The 17,631-nt window shown below is 40.3% G+C and overlaps 2 protein-coding genes across 3 annotated transcripts in view; one reads left to right on the top strand and one right to left on the bottom strand.

Moving 5' to 3' along the window:
- The window catches only part of Efcab5 (EF-hand calcium binding domain 5), a 137,294-nt gene extending 129,535 nt beyond the window's left edge, over window positions 1-7,759 (bottom strand). The window contains exon 1 of the mRNA XM_037201494.1: window positions 7,577-7,759. The gene's annotated coding sequence lies outside the window, so the exon portion shown is untranslated. The remainder of the gene's footprint in view (window positions 1-7,576) is intronic.
- Window positions 7,297-17,631, top strand: part of Ssh2 (slingshot protein phosphatase 2) — a 257,691-nt gene continuing 247,356 nt past the window's right edge. The window contains exon 1 of one of the 2 annotated variants that reach the window (XM_028866803.2): window positions 7,297-7,607. In XM_028866803.2, the coding sequence (XP_028722636.1) occupies window positions 7,545-7,607 (63 nt within the window). In that variant the 5' untranslated portion in view covers window positions 7,297-7,544. The remainder of the gene's footprint in view (window positions 7,608-17,631) is intronic. The other variant, XM_037201496.1, reaches the window with a different exon arrangement.

The raw sequence follows: 17,631 nt of genomic DNA on the forward strand, positions 1-17,631 counted from the left end.
GCATCCCTGAACAACTTAAAGGCAGGTCAGCTGATCAGAGACTTTCTTCTTCCCAGCATTTATAACCCTGAGGAGGAGCCTTGTGACTTGTGTAACATTCAAGGGTTTCCTGAGACATTTTAAGTTGTGACTTGTGTAACATTCAAGGGTTTCCTGAGACATTTTAAGTTGTGACTTGTGTAACATTCAAGGGTTTCCTGAGACACTTTAAGTTCATGTACCTCCTCGGCCCTGTGTCTTTTCTTCTTAACTCTTATGACTCTCCTCTCTGTAGAAGAGAATATTTCAATTTGGAGAAAATAGGTGCACAACACAAAACAACAACAAATTCATTAGCAAGTAGGAGGCCTGCATTATTTGTGTGTGCCAGAAATATGCCTTTATCCAGAATAATATTACAACCTCTTAAACACTCTTTTAGACTTATTTTGTGTAATGAGTGTTCTACCTGCACATATGTATACCACATGATAAGTCTGGTGCCCATGGAGATCAGAAAAGGGTGTTGGATCCCCAGGAAATGGAGTTACAGATGGTTGTAAGCTACTATGTGGGTGCTGGGAACCAAACCCAGGTACTCAGTAAGAGCAAGTTCTCCTCACTGCCATGACGTCTCTCCAGCCCTCACTCTCTCAGGAAGAGTCAGATCTCCTTTAGAAACACTCATTTGTTGTAACACTGCCTCCAATATAAACTGAGGATCTGAAAACTAAATTCCTTCCATAGAGACTGGTGATCGTATTCAAAACAATTATGTGCTGGAAAAAGGGAATTTCCTATTGTTTTAGGCATTTCAGAAAGCTTTAATGTTAGTTTGGGGGACCCCTAAATATTCTGCAGTCTACATGCTTAAGTGGAGTCTTGTACTGACCAAGTAAGAGATGGAGCTTTAATCCATTTGAATCACAGTGGTTTGAGTGGGGCCAGAGAACCATTATATGAAGATTTCATCAGTTTTCAAATGTGTAATTAGAATAAAGACACTAGCAATTAGCAGAACCACCATATTTTCCCTCTGGTTTTGGATAAGAATTATTATAGTGTGAAAGGCCAAGTTGAAACACACACACCAAGATAGAAAATGAAAAAAACATTCATTTCTTAGGGTGAGAGAATGAGATTAATTATAGCAATACAGATTTGAAGAAAGTGGGTTGATGGATGGATGCCCTCTCATGCCAAATTAACTTTTCTCTTTGGACAGTGGGGAAAAATAGATCTTGGAGAATGATGGTGGATTAACATAAATTCACTCAGATGTTACTCTACATTTACATGTGCTCTTCTACATACAGGACCTTTATTCGAGGAAGTCAATCCATCTTCTGGTACCTGATACACAGCTATTGACCTAGTATATGCTTTCATCTTATATAAATTCATAAAGAATACCAGGAGCTGTTTGCTTTTACTTGGCAGGGCTAACAATATACACATTGAGTATCCTTCATTTAAAGTGATTGAAACCAAAAATATTTCTCATATCTCCTTTTTTCAGATTTTAAAATAGATAATTGTAGCGAAAAATCTTGGGGATAGGGTTCAATTTAAACATGAAATTAATTTATATTTCATATAGATATTATATACATAGTTTAAAGGTAATAAAATTTATAGTTTTAATAATTTTGCACATGAAACAGCTTTGTGATGTTTAATTTCTCACGTTACAGCATGTTAAATCAAAAACATTGGATTTTGAAATGATTTTGATTTTAGATTAGGGATGCTCAACCTGTATCATCACAATCTTGCTTCAGGACTACATCAGTTCTCATTTCTATGCCATTTCACAAATAATCTGAGCATCTTGATCTAATTCAGCTTCACACTGATCCAGTGACACACTAATGACTGCATTCTAACTGTACCTGAGACTCAGGGAACAGGAAAGACTTCAACTGTTATCTTATAAGATATATGCAAATAAAAGCACAGGAGATGAATTCCATTCCTGGTATCAATTTCTTTAGTAGTTAAGTGCCTATTATTATTGTCTCAGCTCTAAAAACAGTTTCTCTGATACTGAGACTGAAAACCTTATTCATTCGTCCTGGCAGCTAGTTTCTTGTCTACCTCCTGACTGCTTCTTATAGTCTCTTGGTACTTATGTGCTTTACTGTCCTATTAAGGTTTCTTCATCTTGGTAGTAGCTTTTCTTTTTATAGAAATAGCTGAAAATAGTTTGTAGTTTTTTGTCGTTCTGCATTTTTCATTAATTTGAAGACAGTAATAGTAGCTAGTCAGAGCTTCTGCCTCTGTGGTTTGAGGTCCATGGCTAAATTCCTTGTTTTTCTCTTTTTGAATAAGCTTAGTTATATAAACTACAGTCACACTTCACTTGGTATATAATATATGAATTATAGACATACTACAAGATAGTTATCTATTCAGCCTTAGGAATGGCCTAGAAAAAACTGGAGTGGTTGGTATTTCTAGGTAAATCACCTCTGGCCAGAAACAGTGTCATCTAGTGATTCTTAGAGAACATCCCATAGGGTAAGATGACTTGTCCTAGTATGGTCTAAGGTCCCACTGGGTAGCAAGCATAATAAAGAACTTCCTGAGCAAAGCTAAGGAGCATTATATCAACAGGACATCATTTTCAGAAGCCAGTGTGTGCATATTGCTGTGTTATGATCAATGAGCTTTTGAGTTATCAGAAGACAACATGTGCCAGGTACCCAAGGAAAAGGATTTGCAGCTTCAAATATGGCTGGGAACATGACAGATATTCTTAAATGGATTCAGTTCTCAATTTCTTCTCTTTTATAAGAATTATACATTAATTTTCCCCTTGTTTATGTTTGAGGTGCCGTTTTCATTATGTCTAAGTTAGCTGCATAATTATTGTTCCAATAAAGCAGCATACCCTGCAAATTAGAGATTTGTAATTATTTTGCAATATATACTTGATAATAAAGTTTAAATGGGCTTTAATGCAGTCATATTATCACAAGAGATTTTCACATTATGTCTTCTGGTTGGACAAAGGTAAGAATGAGCTACAAGAGACAAATATGATTTAGGCTTGTAAATTTTGAAATGTGACAATTATTTAAATTTTTATTAACTACATGTGTGAACTTACCAATAATGTCTATGAATAATTTGAAGAGATCATCATTATAGTTTTTCACAGAAAATGAACACTGTCATTTCAGTCATAAAACTGTATATTAAAACATGTTATGTTTACAGAAGGAATCTCTGATACTTTATCAAAAATTTTAAAAGATTTTATTTAGAAACTTATACAGATTAAATATTTAACACCCTCAGTATTATACATTCATTTTATTTTTTTCACTAACAGTATACAACATTAAGCAAGCACAGTGGCATAAGCCTGTAATCACAGCATTTGGAAGGCTAAGACAGGAAGCTCAGGTGCTGCAGGAGTCACACAAAAAGTGAGTTCAAGACCAACCTGGGCTACAAGAGACCCTGTTTTGAGGGTCAGGACAGGTGGCAATATGCACTACAATATGTGTTTTTGTTATTGCTGTTGTTTCTTAAAGTATATGATATAAAGAAATTAAATTTCCCCAAATGCCATGTCTTTAAATCTTTTTAACTTACCCAGTGTGTCATACGAATGTTATTTCTAAGGCTGTCAGGATGTGAAGAAAAAAGGCTAAGAACCACTGCTTCTTAACCTGAGGTCCTTCGTGAAATGAAGTGGTTGTGTGAAATATGGAGAAGTATCTTTCTGTAGAAAAGGTCAATCGCTTTCAAAGTGTAAGAACCAGTTGACTTCAGGAATTTCAAGTACCCTATGATTTCACTCACGGTGAGATGGACTCCACAGGCACAATCAGGCCTCCAGTACCATGAATGGGAAGAGTGGAGAGCTGAGGCTCTGGGCTCTTTGGCTCTGTTGAGACTCCTACTCTTGGCTTTCCTTTTTCAAATTAAGGTACCACTGCCAAACTTGGTAATGCATACACACAGTCCCAGCACTTGTGAAGCAGAGGCAAGAGGATCAGGAATTCAAGGTTAATCTCTGCTATATGGCAAGTGTGAGACCAGTCTAGGCACAGGAGACCATGATTCAGAGAGAGAGAGAGAGAGAGAGAGAGAGAGAGAGAGAGAGAGAGAGAGAGAGAGAGAGAAACAAATTAAGTTGGTATAGTCAGGAGTTTGGGGATATTCATAATAGATACCACCTCTCAGATCACCAGAAGAAACAGCAGGAATCTGGATCCCAGAGAAGAACAGGAAAAAATGACAGTGAAATAGATTTCTTCTCTATAATCCAGCCCAATTCAAAAAGCAGCTATCAAGGGCGGTAGTGGTGCATGCCTTTAATCCCAGCACTCAGGAGGCAGAGGCAGGTGGATCTCTGTGAATTAGAAGCTAGCCAGGTCTACAGAGCAAGTTCCAGGACAGCCAGTGCTACACAGAGAAACCCTGTCTCAAAAAACAAAAACAAACAAACAAAACAAAAAAGGAGCTATCTTGAAATCTGTAGTCAAAGCCTGAAAGTTAATTTCCTTGGAGTCTAGAAAAGATGACTGAATCCATAGTAGCACTACAGTATACTTTAATTATTTGTTGATGTATACACATCTCCTTGACCAGAGGCTATGGGCTCCTTGAGACACTTCTTCTATTTTGTCCTTAATATAGGCATGGGGGACCAGTGAGGATGGTTCAGTGGGTAACGGTACCTGCCATCAAGCCTGATGATCTGAGTTTGATATCCATGATCCTCATTGTGGAAGGAGAGGACTATATCCCATCAGTTGTTCTCCAACCTCCACGCGTGAACCATGACATGTCATGCCCCCATTCCACACATAGTATAAAAAAAAAAGCAAAATAGACTATTTTTAAAAAGCTAGTGTTGACAACACATCTGTAATCCCTGTGCCTTAGAAAGCAATGACAAGCAGGTCAGGGGCTTGCTAGCCAGCCAGTATAGCTGAATTGACAAGTTCCAGGTCCCGTGAGAGGAAGGGAAAAAAGTTTGACACCTGACAATGACCTCAGTCCTCTACACATGTATGCATAGACACATCCATCTTTATTTACACTCACACACACGTTTCCAACACACATGCATAGACACAGAAATAAAAAAGAATACCTAGTATACAACATGCACTCAACATTCTCTCAATTAATAAACATGCAGCAATAATTTTCAGATCTCAGAGTCTAATATAACACGAAGATATATTTCCTTTATATGTTAATAAATCAACTTCCTGATATAAACAGTGCAAATTTTAATATTATATAACCCAATTTCATCACCTTAGATATGCCAAACAAAAATGTTCTACACTTACTCACAGATATGTATCTTGACCACTAACCTACAGTTTAGATAAAGCATGAACCATATCTTTTAATATTTTTCTTTTGCTTGAAGGTATTTCCTGCACATAGGATACACTCAACAAGGCCTCTCTGAACTCAGAACATACCACACTACAGAGAATAGAGACTTATCTTAATTGCATGTAGGACCTTTTAATTTACATACATTATCTCATTTGATTATGAAAGTCCCTGTGAGCTTGAGTTTCATCATAGAGAATAAGGAACTACAGCTCAAAATGTTCACATCATTTGCATAAGGTTTTACACAGCTGGAACTAGAAGCAAGGTCTGACTCACAGCAGTGTGCTTTCTCACTGTAAGGTTAATGGAATCAAACCTCTCCTCTTGAAGATGAATTTCTTTAGAGTATCTTACTACGTAGAAGAAGATAGTCCAAGTTTTCAACCACGTGTCAGTAAGGGAATGAACTACTGAGAATTATTGATACTCCTTTGGTTTATAAACACATTCATTGGAGGTCATTCATCTTTCAGCTATGTAGAGTTCTTGGTTCTCTACATAGTTTTATGTTTGGTCTCTAAAGTATTGATTCAAAGTTCTTATTTCTGAACCTTGCCTTTTCTTTCCTGTTTGCTGGGGAGCTCTGGGGAAAACAATGTTTGTGAACCATAGATCTTTAATGTTTGTCTCTTAGGCACTCTTGATCACCACCAGGGGGCAAAAGCCTAACAGCTGGTTTCTCTGCAGTACACTCGACAGAGGACTGTACAGTACAGGGACCCTCGGTATTCTTGATGGAACCTCCCTGCTAATTATTTCAACCACAGGGCCCCAGGGAGAGAACAAAGACTCAGCAAAGAGGGCTCTTGTGTCACTTAACCACACAGTAACCAGAAAGAGCTCACGACAGCCCCGTCAGTTTAAAAGGAGCAATGAGATCCAAGAGTGTTTGAGTGACAAACAGAAAGAGGTGGGCTTTAGGAGCTGCAGAGTCCTAAGTGTGTGTTTTCTACAGCTTTGAGATGGACGGTGGCATTTACCAGCTCATCCACTCAACGGTCTCTGTGTAAATATCAACGGTTTGCACTGTGTGGCTTTTTTTTTTTTTCCTTTTCAGTCTTGTTTCTTCCATTACATTCTTGATACCAACAGCTTATCATTTAGAAGTGTATTCCTTTAAAATACTTTAAATCTACATTTTCACATCTCTGAAAAAATGGAATTTAGGGGGAAGGAAGAAAGCTCAAAGGAGCAAATCCTTGTTAGTGGAGATCTTCACAGTAGGGAGCAAATGGGAGGTACAGCGCAGGTTGGAGCTTTCCAACTCAGGGTCCAGCTCTCTGTGCCCCCAGGTCCCCTCAGCACCTCTTCTCTGCTACAGTGACTGGCTTTAGGCAGGTAGTAGAGGAAGCATGAGGGTACCACGAAGTTTCCAGTGTTTACCCCGGGGAAATCTCTTAAGAAAAGTGGCATCATTGAACCGCGAGGCCCTTTATGATGAGGAGGGTGGGAAAAGCACACCAAGAGCCCTCTGGAGGGCCAGGTCCAAGCGGGTGGGCTGGTCTCCGAGGTCTAGCTCAGAGAAAGCGTCTGACACCCGCGGAGCTCTTGGCCACTAGAAAACGTGTCGGCCCCGGGATTTTCACCTCCGTTTTTCTCTACGGTTGCTTAGGCTGCGCGCCCCACCTCGGGGAAAAAAAAAAATGGTTGTCTCTCGGGAGTGAGGACTAGCGGCTCCCCGGCTCGGGGACCCCTTAGCCGGAGGGCTTCCCGGGTCCCTTTCCCACCCCTGCCTCACGCCACCTCGGCGGCGGCGCAGCGGGAAGACACCGCGCGGCCACCGGGCCCCGAGGGCCGGCCGGGAGGGGGCGGCGGCCCGAGGCGCTGGCGCGCGCGCCGCCGGCTCGCTTCCGGCAACTCAAGGGTTACGCCGCCGCGGCGGCGCGCGCCGAGGGGAGAGGCGGTTGCTGACAGGTGGCGCCTGCGCACTGGAGCGCTCATTGTGCCCCGCAGCTGCCGAACCGCCCGCCCGCCCGCCTGCCCGCCCGCCGCCCGTTCGGCGCGTCAGTCGGCGGCGAGAGTCCGGTGGTGGGTGCGGAGCCCGAGCCCGTTCCCGCGGCGGCTTCATCTTCCTCCCCGTCCCCCTCGTCCCCTACCCTCACCCTTTCTGCCCCCATCCCGGCTCCGTCACCCTCCCGCCCCCTACACTCAGGACGAGAATGCCCTGCCCGGAACAACCTAGCAGCGCCTAGATGGCTTTGGTCACGGTCCAGCGGTCGCCTACCCCCAGCACCACCTCCAGCCCCTGCGCCTCGGTGAGTCCCTCCGGGCGGCAGCTCCTCGCTTCTGTCACTGCGGCTCCGCTTTGCCTCAGCGGGTCCCGCCGAACGCCACTGCGCACGCGCCGCGCCTCTTCCCAGGCCTTGGCACTCCGGCTGCCGCGAACCCCCCCCCCCCCCCCCCACACACACCCTCATCCTGCCGGCGAGCGGCAGCGACGGCCAGATGTTGGGCTGGGGGTCCCCATCACCCGGGGCGCCCAGCCCCTCACGGCGCTGGCTCGGAAATCTCCCGTAGCATGCTTCCCATGGCTTGGGCACTTCCTTTCGGCTATGAGTCATTCTTGCTTTTCACCCTCCCCCTTCTTTTACCCTCTGTTGCTCGGTTGCAGGGAGGGGAACGGTGGGCTCCTACACTACCCCTGACCCACACCCATATCGCACCATTTAGGGACCAGGTCAGTGCACTGCGCATCCTTCTTCCGTCTCACCGTGTGTGTGCCTTCCACCAGGCTCTGGCGTCTCTCTCTCTCTCTCGTGCTCCGTACAGTTCAGGCTTCATTGGGCTGCTCAATGGTAGTCACTCCCTGGTTTCTTCCCTCCTTTAAAAGATGGCAGTGATCTACTCTAAAGATGGCAGTGGTCTACTCTGCTTCTTGGACTTTTACCTTTTTCAGTCAGGTCCCAAAGCATCCGGTGCTGCTCGATGACCAGTGCCAATTCATTTCCATCTTACAGACACTTATGCCTTACGCTCATTGCTCATGATGGTTCTTGCTCTTGGGTTGTGCTTGGATGGTTCATTACTTCAAATGCTTGTGTCACTAAAGGCTGTTTCCAGAAGAAAAATGCCCGGCAACCAGCTTTTTTTTTTCTGCCGGGCTTCTCTTTGCCTCCATCCCCACCCCAACTCCTTTACAGTCCTATCCTTAGGATTCATTTTTGAGAATACCTGCTAACATGTGTATTGCACCAGCGTGGTAAAAAGGGTCTTAAAAAAAAAAAAAAACAGACGCCTAGATGAAAATATGAACAATTGGAGAAGCTGTTTCTTATAGAATTGTAATTTTTAACATTGGATTTAGTAGTGTCAAGGTGCAAAGAGGTATTCAATGAACGCTATGGCCTTCCACTGTATAAAAGAAAGTTGGGCGGTTAGTATTTGTTAACTGAGGTGTGAGGTTTGGTATCTTGAAAGCATGTTGCCTTGTGATTTCAGTATGGTTTCCTGAATTTCAAAATTTTCTTGCATATAGTGGTGGTTTCTTCCTTTGTGAGTATTGTGTATTTTGGTGTGACTAAATTGACAACTTTACCTAATTCAAGAAATTAGTCTACTTCAGAGGTTAATTTACCTTGTGTTGTTCCAGGATACAAAACTGTGATCTTTGGATAGAAGTTTAGAGAGGCAAATTTTCATTGGTTTAGGGAGGAAGTTTGTAGAAATAAAGTACACTGTTCTGCAAACCAGTTAGCACACATTGCTAGACGTATCAGGCGGAAGCTGGGATGGGGAGTCCTTCTGCCAAACAGCTGATAGGAGGAATTCCTTCAGGAAAGGATGAGAAAGGGTTTCCAAAGCTTTACGGTTCTGTGATTGTACTGCAGAGCTGATAGGACATTTTAGGATCTGCTAGAGACAAATATCAGAGGTGTAGAAATGTAATATTTTCATGAGTAGATTTTTTTGCTTTATGGTAGATATTTCAAAATTCATAACATATCTTTAGATCATCTTAATTCACGCCACTAGTAACTCCTCTGATTTTCGTGGTTACCAAGCCTAGTTTTGGCTATGGAAGCAATCAAGAGTGATTGTTATAGATATTAAGTCATGTAAGTAGATACAGACATATGAAGTAGAACCCAGTATTGTAATATTATTTTCCCTGGGCATTGTTGAAAACATGTTATAACATTTATTAAGCCATTGTCATAATAATTGTCTTGAAGTAAATGATTGATATACAGTAAAGCCATATCTATTTGACATGGCTTCATTGGTCAAAACTTGGGATACTTTAGAATCTTGAAGAATGTTAATAGTAATTTTTGGCATAGGCAATTAAAATTGGTCATGTAAATACTGTAGTATTTATTGTAGTAAATACTGAGTGGTAAACTCAGTAGTTAAGCTAAATGACAGATATTTCTGTATCCTCTGGTCTGGTGATTTCAGTTGTTTATATTTGGCCCTGTGTGTGAGTAACAATCAGCATTGTTAGCTTGACTGACAAGCCAGTTATCTTTCCCTTTAAATTGTCTTCCTATTTGACTTCACCCAAAGCTGTGCTCAGCTCAGTTGTCTTGTGGTCCTTGTATTCTAGTACTTGGCTGCTGTCTGACTTGCATATATTTTGCTGTTTTATCTCTTGCTGAATGAATGGGTTGGTTGTTTGTTTGTTTGGTTGGTAGGTAGGTAGGTTGGCTGGTTTTAAAAGTAAGGAAGACTGCAAAAGGAAGTTAGAACTATAAATAAAAAAGGATTTCATTTTGTGAGACTAGAGGTTTAATCTTTTAATTACTTTAAAGCATTCTGTAATACCTTTCACTGTGTATGTTGGACATTTTAATACTGTCAGATCTTCAGTATTTTTTTCATTAAGCATAAAACAAACTTGATCACTAGAGTGATTAGTCTTTAACTTTATTGTGAAAGTGTGTCCAGAGAGGTTTAGAGAGGTTTACAGAGGGCGAAGACCCATCCTAAATGTGAGTGGCACCATCCTATGGGGTAGATACTGGACTGAATAAGAAGTTCAGCAGAGCTCTAGCATTCCCCTTTCTCTGTTTTCTCGTCTGCCAGCATGTTAGCAAATTCCTGCTACCATGCCTTCCATTCTCTACCATGGACTGTACTTTTAAACTGTGACCCAAAATAAATGCTTCTTCCTTAAGTTTCTTCTTTTTAGGTGTTTGGTCACAGAAGCAAGAAAAGCAACCTAATAGAATCACCTCTATGTATAAGTGATTATTATAGATAGTAAGTCATAGAAGACATTTACCTGTCTATCAGATGATATAATTTGGGTAATGGGCTAGTAGAAGACAAATAGGGGGTGGGAGAATAGAGATAGTGAGGGCAATAATACTGTATATTCATGAACCAGCTTGCAATGGTATTGTCTGAGTTCAGACTGATGTAAGTTCACTAGTAGCAAGTAGTAATTAGAAAACCAACAATTTCTCTTGAGTTCTCATCATGCTAAATACTTTACATACAAGAGTTAATTCATTTATTCCTTACAATGTGTCAAAGGGAAGTTGCTTTTATCCATGTTATAGATGAAGAAACTGAGGCAAGGGATATTTAAGGAATGTGTCCTGTATCACTCAGCCAGTGACTGGAGTTGTAATTCAAATCCGGTTGTGCTTACCTTTGAAGGTAATGTTGAAGTGATGGCAATGAAGAAGTATATCACAGCTGGTGTCTCTCAAAGCAGCTTTTGAAATATAATTTGAATTTCTATAGGCTAGGATTGGGGATAAGAGCAAGGTATCCTAGGTGGAGAAAAGCTATGTGCTCTAACACTGAAAGTCATAAAAGTACAAGACATTAAGTGAAAAGTTTAAGTAGGTCACTGTGAGGGTTTATTTGGACAATGAGAGAGAAAAGTGAGAGGTAGCTAGGATTGGACAGGCCCTGCTGAGCCTGGGATTTGGGACTAATGAAAAAGGTAATGGAAAGTTCTCACAAGTTTTGAGCAAATGTGATCACGGTAGTGTTTTAAGAAAGTCAATCTAGGGCCTTTGGGCCAGAGAAATTTTAGGAAAGGAAAGAGTGACCATGAGTGGAGCCAGTTAAGGCTATTGTTGAGGTCTGAACTGGGATTTTGAAGTGTTAATGGAAGAGACAGATGTCAGGGATTGTGAGAAACACTGAGTGTCTAGAGGGATAGAGAAATCAGAGATACCAACTTTGGGAATATATTGTTCATCCTAGAAAATAAATGTTTCCTGGGGCTGGAGAGATGGCTCAGCCATTATGAGCACTGGCTGCTTTTTACAGAGACCCCAGGTTTGATTCTCAGCAACCACATGGTGGTTTCCAATTGTCTGTAACTCCAGCTCCAGGGCATCTGACTCCCTCTTCTGGCCTCTAGGGGCATCACACACTCATGTGAGGCATAGGCATAGACCTTCATGCAGGCAAAGTACCCATACACATAAAAATAAATTTAAAATCTTAAAAATAAATGTTTTTTTTTTTGTTGTTGTTGTTTTTCGAGACAGAGTTTCTCTGTGTAACAGCCCTGGCTGCCCTGGAACTAGCTCTGTCGACCTGGCTGGCTTTGAATTCACAGAGATCTGCCTGCCTCTACCTCCCAAGTCCTGGGATTAAAGTTGTGCACCACCACCGCCCGGCCAAATTTTTTTTTCTTTTCAGAGCTGAAGACCAAACCCAGGGCCTTGCGCTTGCTAGGCAACCACTGAGCTAAATCCCCAACCCATGTTTCTTAATTAATAGGGGCAATTTAAGAATTCTTGGGCCAGGAGTGTGCCTTTGACTCAGCTCTGGGTTCCAACCTCAGCAACATCAGCAGCACCAACAGCAACAACGAAATCTGCTCTCTGTTCTTTCCAATATTATTTTTTTGTAATTTATTTTAATTTTTAAAAACTGCCATTTATTTCCATTTGATACATGGTAATTGGACATTTTTATGTAGGATAGTTTGGTAATTTGATACATGCATACATTGTATAAATGATCAGATGGTTGTATCTATCACCTTGGACATCTATCATTTCTTAGTGTTGGGAATATTCCAAATTGTCTTTACCAGCTTTTTTGAAATATATGATTACTTGTTATTAATCCTATTTCTCATACTGTGCTGTAGCATATTAAAAGGGATTTCTCCTGTTCAACTGCACACCTGTACTTCTTTTTTTTTTTTTTTTTTTTTTTTTTGGTTTTTCGAGACAGGGTTTCTCTGTGTAGCTTTGCGCCTTTCCTGGAGCTCACTTGGTAGCCCAGGCTGGCCTCGAACTCACAGCGATCCGCCTGGCTCTGCCTCCCGAGTGCTGGGATTAAAGGCGTGTGCCACCAACGCCCGGCTTTACACCTGTACTTCTTAACCAATGTCCCTCTTTCCCCTTTCCTACACTTTCCCAGGCTTTGGTAATCACTATTCTCACGATTTCTATGAGATCAACTTTTTAGCTTCCACATGAACTGCAGAACATGTAGTATTGCTCTTTCTGTGTCTGAATTATTTCACAACACAATGTTCTCTAATTCTATCCATGTTGTTGCAAATAACAGAATTTTATCTTTTTGTAGGTAAATACTATTTCATTGCATATGTACAATATTTTCTTTACCTTCTTGTCTTTTGATGAAACCTGGGTTGATTCTGTATGTTGGCAGTTGTGAATAGTACTATAATAAACATGCCAGTGCAGATGTTTTTTTCATACTGATTTCATTTCCTTTGCTGGGTCATCTGACAGTTCTGTGTTTTGTTTGTAACTCACCATACTGCTTCCTGTAATGGCTATACTAATTTATATCCCTACCAACAGTGTATGAGAATTCTCCTTTGTTTTCATCCTTACCAGGAAAAAATTTTGTTTATTAACACACATTACATATATATTTGTGATATATAGCATGGTATCTTTTTTTTTTTTTTTTTTTTTTTTTTTTTTTTTTTCGAGACAGGTTTCTCTGTGTAGCTTTGCGCTTTCTGGACTCACTTGTAGCCAGGCTGGCTCGAACTCAAGAGATCACTGCTCTGCTCCTGAGTGCTGGATTAAGGCGTGCGCACAGCCGGCTAACATTTTTTTTTTTGGTTTTTCGAGACAGGGTTTCTCTGTGTAGCTTTGCACCTTTCCTGGATCTCACTCTGTAGCCCAGGCTGGTCGAACTCACAGAGATCCGCCTGACTCTGCCTCCCGAGTGCTGGGATTAAAGGCGTGCGCCACCACCGCCCGGCTAGCATGGTATCTTGATGTGTATATTAAAGAATGATTAAGTGAAGCTAATTAATATATTCATTACCTCATATATTTTATTTATCATATATGTTTTAAAGTCGCTTAGCAATTTGCAATACATTATTAACTGTGGTCACTGTACCTTACAATAGTCCTTGTAAACAAAACTTGGTACCATGGAACATCTTCCAGTCCCCACAACCTCTAAACTGGTAGGATATGTTTTTGAGTTGATATTTATATTAATACCAGATCACAGAAATATAGTGTTTCTGGTTTTGTGATCTAATTTAATTCTAGAACAGCCCAATAATAGGCAGATATTATTGTTAAAATATACTAAAGGTTACAAAACTGGTGTAAGAAGCTAAATTAGCTTAAGTTCCTTGGTTCCTGGTCCATGTCTCTTTTCATGTTTTGTTAAGAGAAACAGGACATGAAGCTTGTCTGGGATAATAATTGCTAATTGAGTAAAGGATCAAGACTTGAGATATAATAAAGAGTACACACTCTTTTGGGGGGTTCATTTACACTGCAGCATTGGCAGACTAGAACAGAATCATGTAAGTCTATACAAATCAGTTTTAAGTGATGCTCTTATTTAAAGCCTATTAGTTCTTTTTTTTTTTTTTTTTTTTTTCGAGACAGGTTTTCTGTGTAGCTTTGCCTTTCCTGAGCTCACTTGGTAGCCAGCTGCCTCGAACTCACACGATCCACCTGCTCTGCTCCGATGCTGGATTAAAGGCGTGCGCCACCAACACCCGGCTAAGCCTATTAGTTCTTAATTTACACAGATTTCTCATAAATTAGATATTTAATTCCCTTTCTCTTAGAAGATCATCAAAAGCAAAGTAGAAATGGAAGCTTGCAGGTACTAGAAAACACACAGACACACACACACACACACAGAGAGAGAGAGAGAGAGAGAGAGAGAGAGAGAGAGAGAGAGCGCAAAGTTTTAATGTTTAACGTGCATACTTTAGTATTGCATTGTAGTGTATGTTTGTAATCCCTGCTACTCAACAAGCCAAGGGAGAAGTATTATGTGTTTAAAGATAGCATGATAAATGTTGTAAGACGATCATCAAGGGAAAAGAAAATGATTGGGGAATTCATATTTCATTCACAACCGTATTTTCTTTTTTTAAGTTTTTTTTTTTTTAATGAATTTACTGTATAACACCAGAATGGTAAATGACTCTATTACAACCTTACAATGCCATTCTTTAAAAAAGCAAGTGACTCTTAATTTACATCAAACTAAGTAAGCAATTAAAGGATTTTGAGATGGTCACTGAAAGCAGTGAGTGATTAGAAAAGTTTCAGAGCTGCAATTGGGGTATTTTTAAGCCTGGTGTTCTTCACGAGTATTATCCCTGTAGGCTGTCAGTGTTTGCTAGTACTGTAGTTACTCATATCACTTCTTCCTGAAGCTGCTCACCATGCATTCTGAAAGCAGCAGTGAACTATTGTGTCCTTCTGGGAATAGCCTGCAGCGCCTATAATCCTGGGACAGGGCTGGAGTGTTCCAGCTGCAAAAGCCTGATTCACAGTTGGCTGTGGCTGCTCTTGTGACCCTGTTCCAGATGTCAAAACAATAGACGGGTTGGGATTAACTGGTTCTTAAAGGTAATGTTTCAGGTGGGGTCTGACAGCATTTTCCCTTCAAGACACATGCAATGCTCATTTCACCAACATGAGTGGAGTGGCAGGGTGAAGATGGATTTCAGCACCTCATCTTCTGTTGCCTGAACTCGTGAGCCCTGTTACCTTTCACTTTTGGCCCAATGGGGACTCCAATTTTATTTCTTTGAAAATATTTAAACGTTAACTTATTTGTTGTGTGTAGGCATGTACACTCATGTGCCACAGCATACACATGGAAGTCAGAGGACAACTTAGAGTCAGTTCTCTCCTCCCAGCATGTGGCTTATGAGAACTGAACTTAAACCACCACACTTGGCAGCAAGCATCTTTACTGGCTGAGCTATCTTGTTGATCCCCATATTTTATATCTTAATAATATTAGATAAAAGAGATATTATTCAGATGTGGCCACACTTTCCTTCCTCAACAGAGGAAACAAAACCAAGACAAATACAAAATTGATTTCTGCAAAGTATAAATACTTAAAGTGATACTGTTGAAGGTTTTGAAGACAGCCTTACAAACTTGCACACACTCAATAAATAGCACATGACATTATAAAATATGGAAATCCAAAAAGTGTGGAGAAGAAAATAAAAAGCATATGTCATCATTGTATGATCTCTCTCTTTTTCTCTCTCTTTCTCTCTCTCACTCTTGTGAGCACTGTGTTGCCTTAGCTGACCTCAAATTTGTGACCTTTTTGAATTAGTTTTCTCAGTGCTGGCATTTCCATCATTATATTTTATAAGCTTAAAGGCTGCTGTGTATATAATCTTGTCTTTAATATTTTTAAAGTTTGGTTTATATCACAGATTATTGTCCTGTCAAGAATGGCTACACTGAGAAGTTACATCGTGACTCATTCTGACTATTGTTGGTGGGCATCTAGCTTTCCCCATCCTTTTTATAGTGGACATTATTGTACATAGATATTTGAATGCATTTGGAACATTTATTAAGATTTCAAGACATGCAATTATTGGAACACAGGGTATAAATACTCTTCAGACCACTATTACATATTTATGCTTTGTGAAAAGGTTATTCCAATTAACATTTATTTCAACCAGCATCATTTAAGAATGCTCATTTCTACTGACCTTATTAACGCTGAATAATCTCATTTGAGTTTTAATAATTACTGATTTGAGGGAAAGGATTGGCATCTACTCTAGTAGTTGTATTGGTTTTGTATTGTATTATTAGGTAGGTTAAACATTTTCCAGTTGTTTAGTAGCCATTTATATTCACTTTGAACAAAGACATATTTAGGGCTGAGGTTATAGCTCAGTTGGTAGAGGGCTTGCCTAGTCTGAACGGGGCCCTGGATTTGGTTTGTAGTACCATATAATATCAGGCATGGTGGCGTAAGCTTGTAATCCCAGTTTTAGGTTAGGCTAGGCTACATGAGACCCTGTCTGTCTCCCACTCCCCCCCCAATCCAAATAAATAAATAAAATATAAAGTATAATTTACAGATCCTGAAATATGTCTGCTTAAATAACTTTACAATTCAGTGATTTTTTAGTAAAGTTTCAGAATTGTACAACCCTCACTTCAATCCTATATTTCCTGTTTTTTGAACAATTTTTTCATTCTTTTAAGTTTGTGTACCCTCCTGCTATATTAGGGCTATTAATGATTAGTTCTATTTATTATGAAGTATTTGCTTTTTAACTCAGTTTCTATTACTCTTAGAATAAAGTCTCCAGTTAAAAGCTTGGCTGTGAGATCCTGGATGAGTCCTTCCTGCTAGCCTCTTAGTCTCGTCTCCCCCACCCCCTGCACTGCTCACAGCTAAGCTCACATGCTGTGCTCCCTTTGGTCTCTAGGCTTTGGCACATGCTTTACCTGGAACACTTCTCCTTCACTCTTTACCTAACTAACTCCTACTCATCCTTCAGGTCTCAGCTTACATGTCACTTCTGGGAAGCTTCCCTGACTCCACCCCCAGACAATGGTAGGTGTTCCTTCTCTGTGCACCCCAGCACCCTGCACTTAATCATGGTGGCTCTTATCAGTTTACTGTACATTATTATTTGGTTGTTTATCACCTAACTTTTAAGCTTGGACCTGAGTCCATAGGCTTATTTTTACATCATCAGGGCTCAACACATTTAACACAGAGATCAGTGAATGGCTCAATGACTATAGTTACACTTAGCATTTTTTCCATTTTGAATTCTATTATTTTTTAAGACTAGAAAGATGTTCCAGCCAGGAGCCCATTGGATATGACTACTTTCAATTAAGATACTTGTTCTAAATTGTTTCCCAGAAAGGTTAACGCTTTGTTTACAACCACTGTATAAAAATATTTCACTGTACCTTCATCAGCCCTAAGTAACCTCCTTATTGTCCATTTTGTTTATTAAAAAATAACTATTGTTTATTGAACACTTATTATACCCAGTATCTTTGCACCTACTGGGCAAGCACTCTAACTGAACTACCTTCTGTGGTAAGT

The sequence above is a fragment of the Peromyscus leucopus genome, chromosome 8b (genome assembly GCF_004664715.2).
Source record: "Peromyscus leucopus breed LL Stock chromosome 8b, UCI_PerLeu_2.1, whole genome shotgun sequence".
In the NCBI taxonomy this organism is placed as follows: domain Eukaryota; kingdom Metazoa; phylum Chordata; class Mammalia; order Rodentia; family Cricetidae; genus Peromyscus; species Peromyscus leucopus.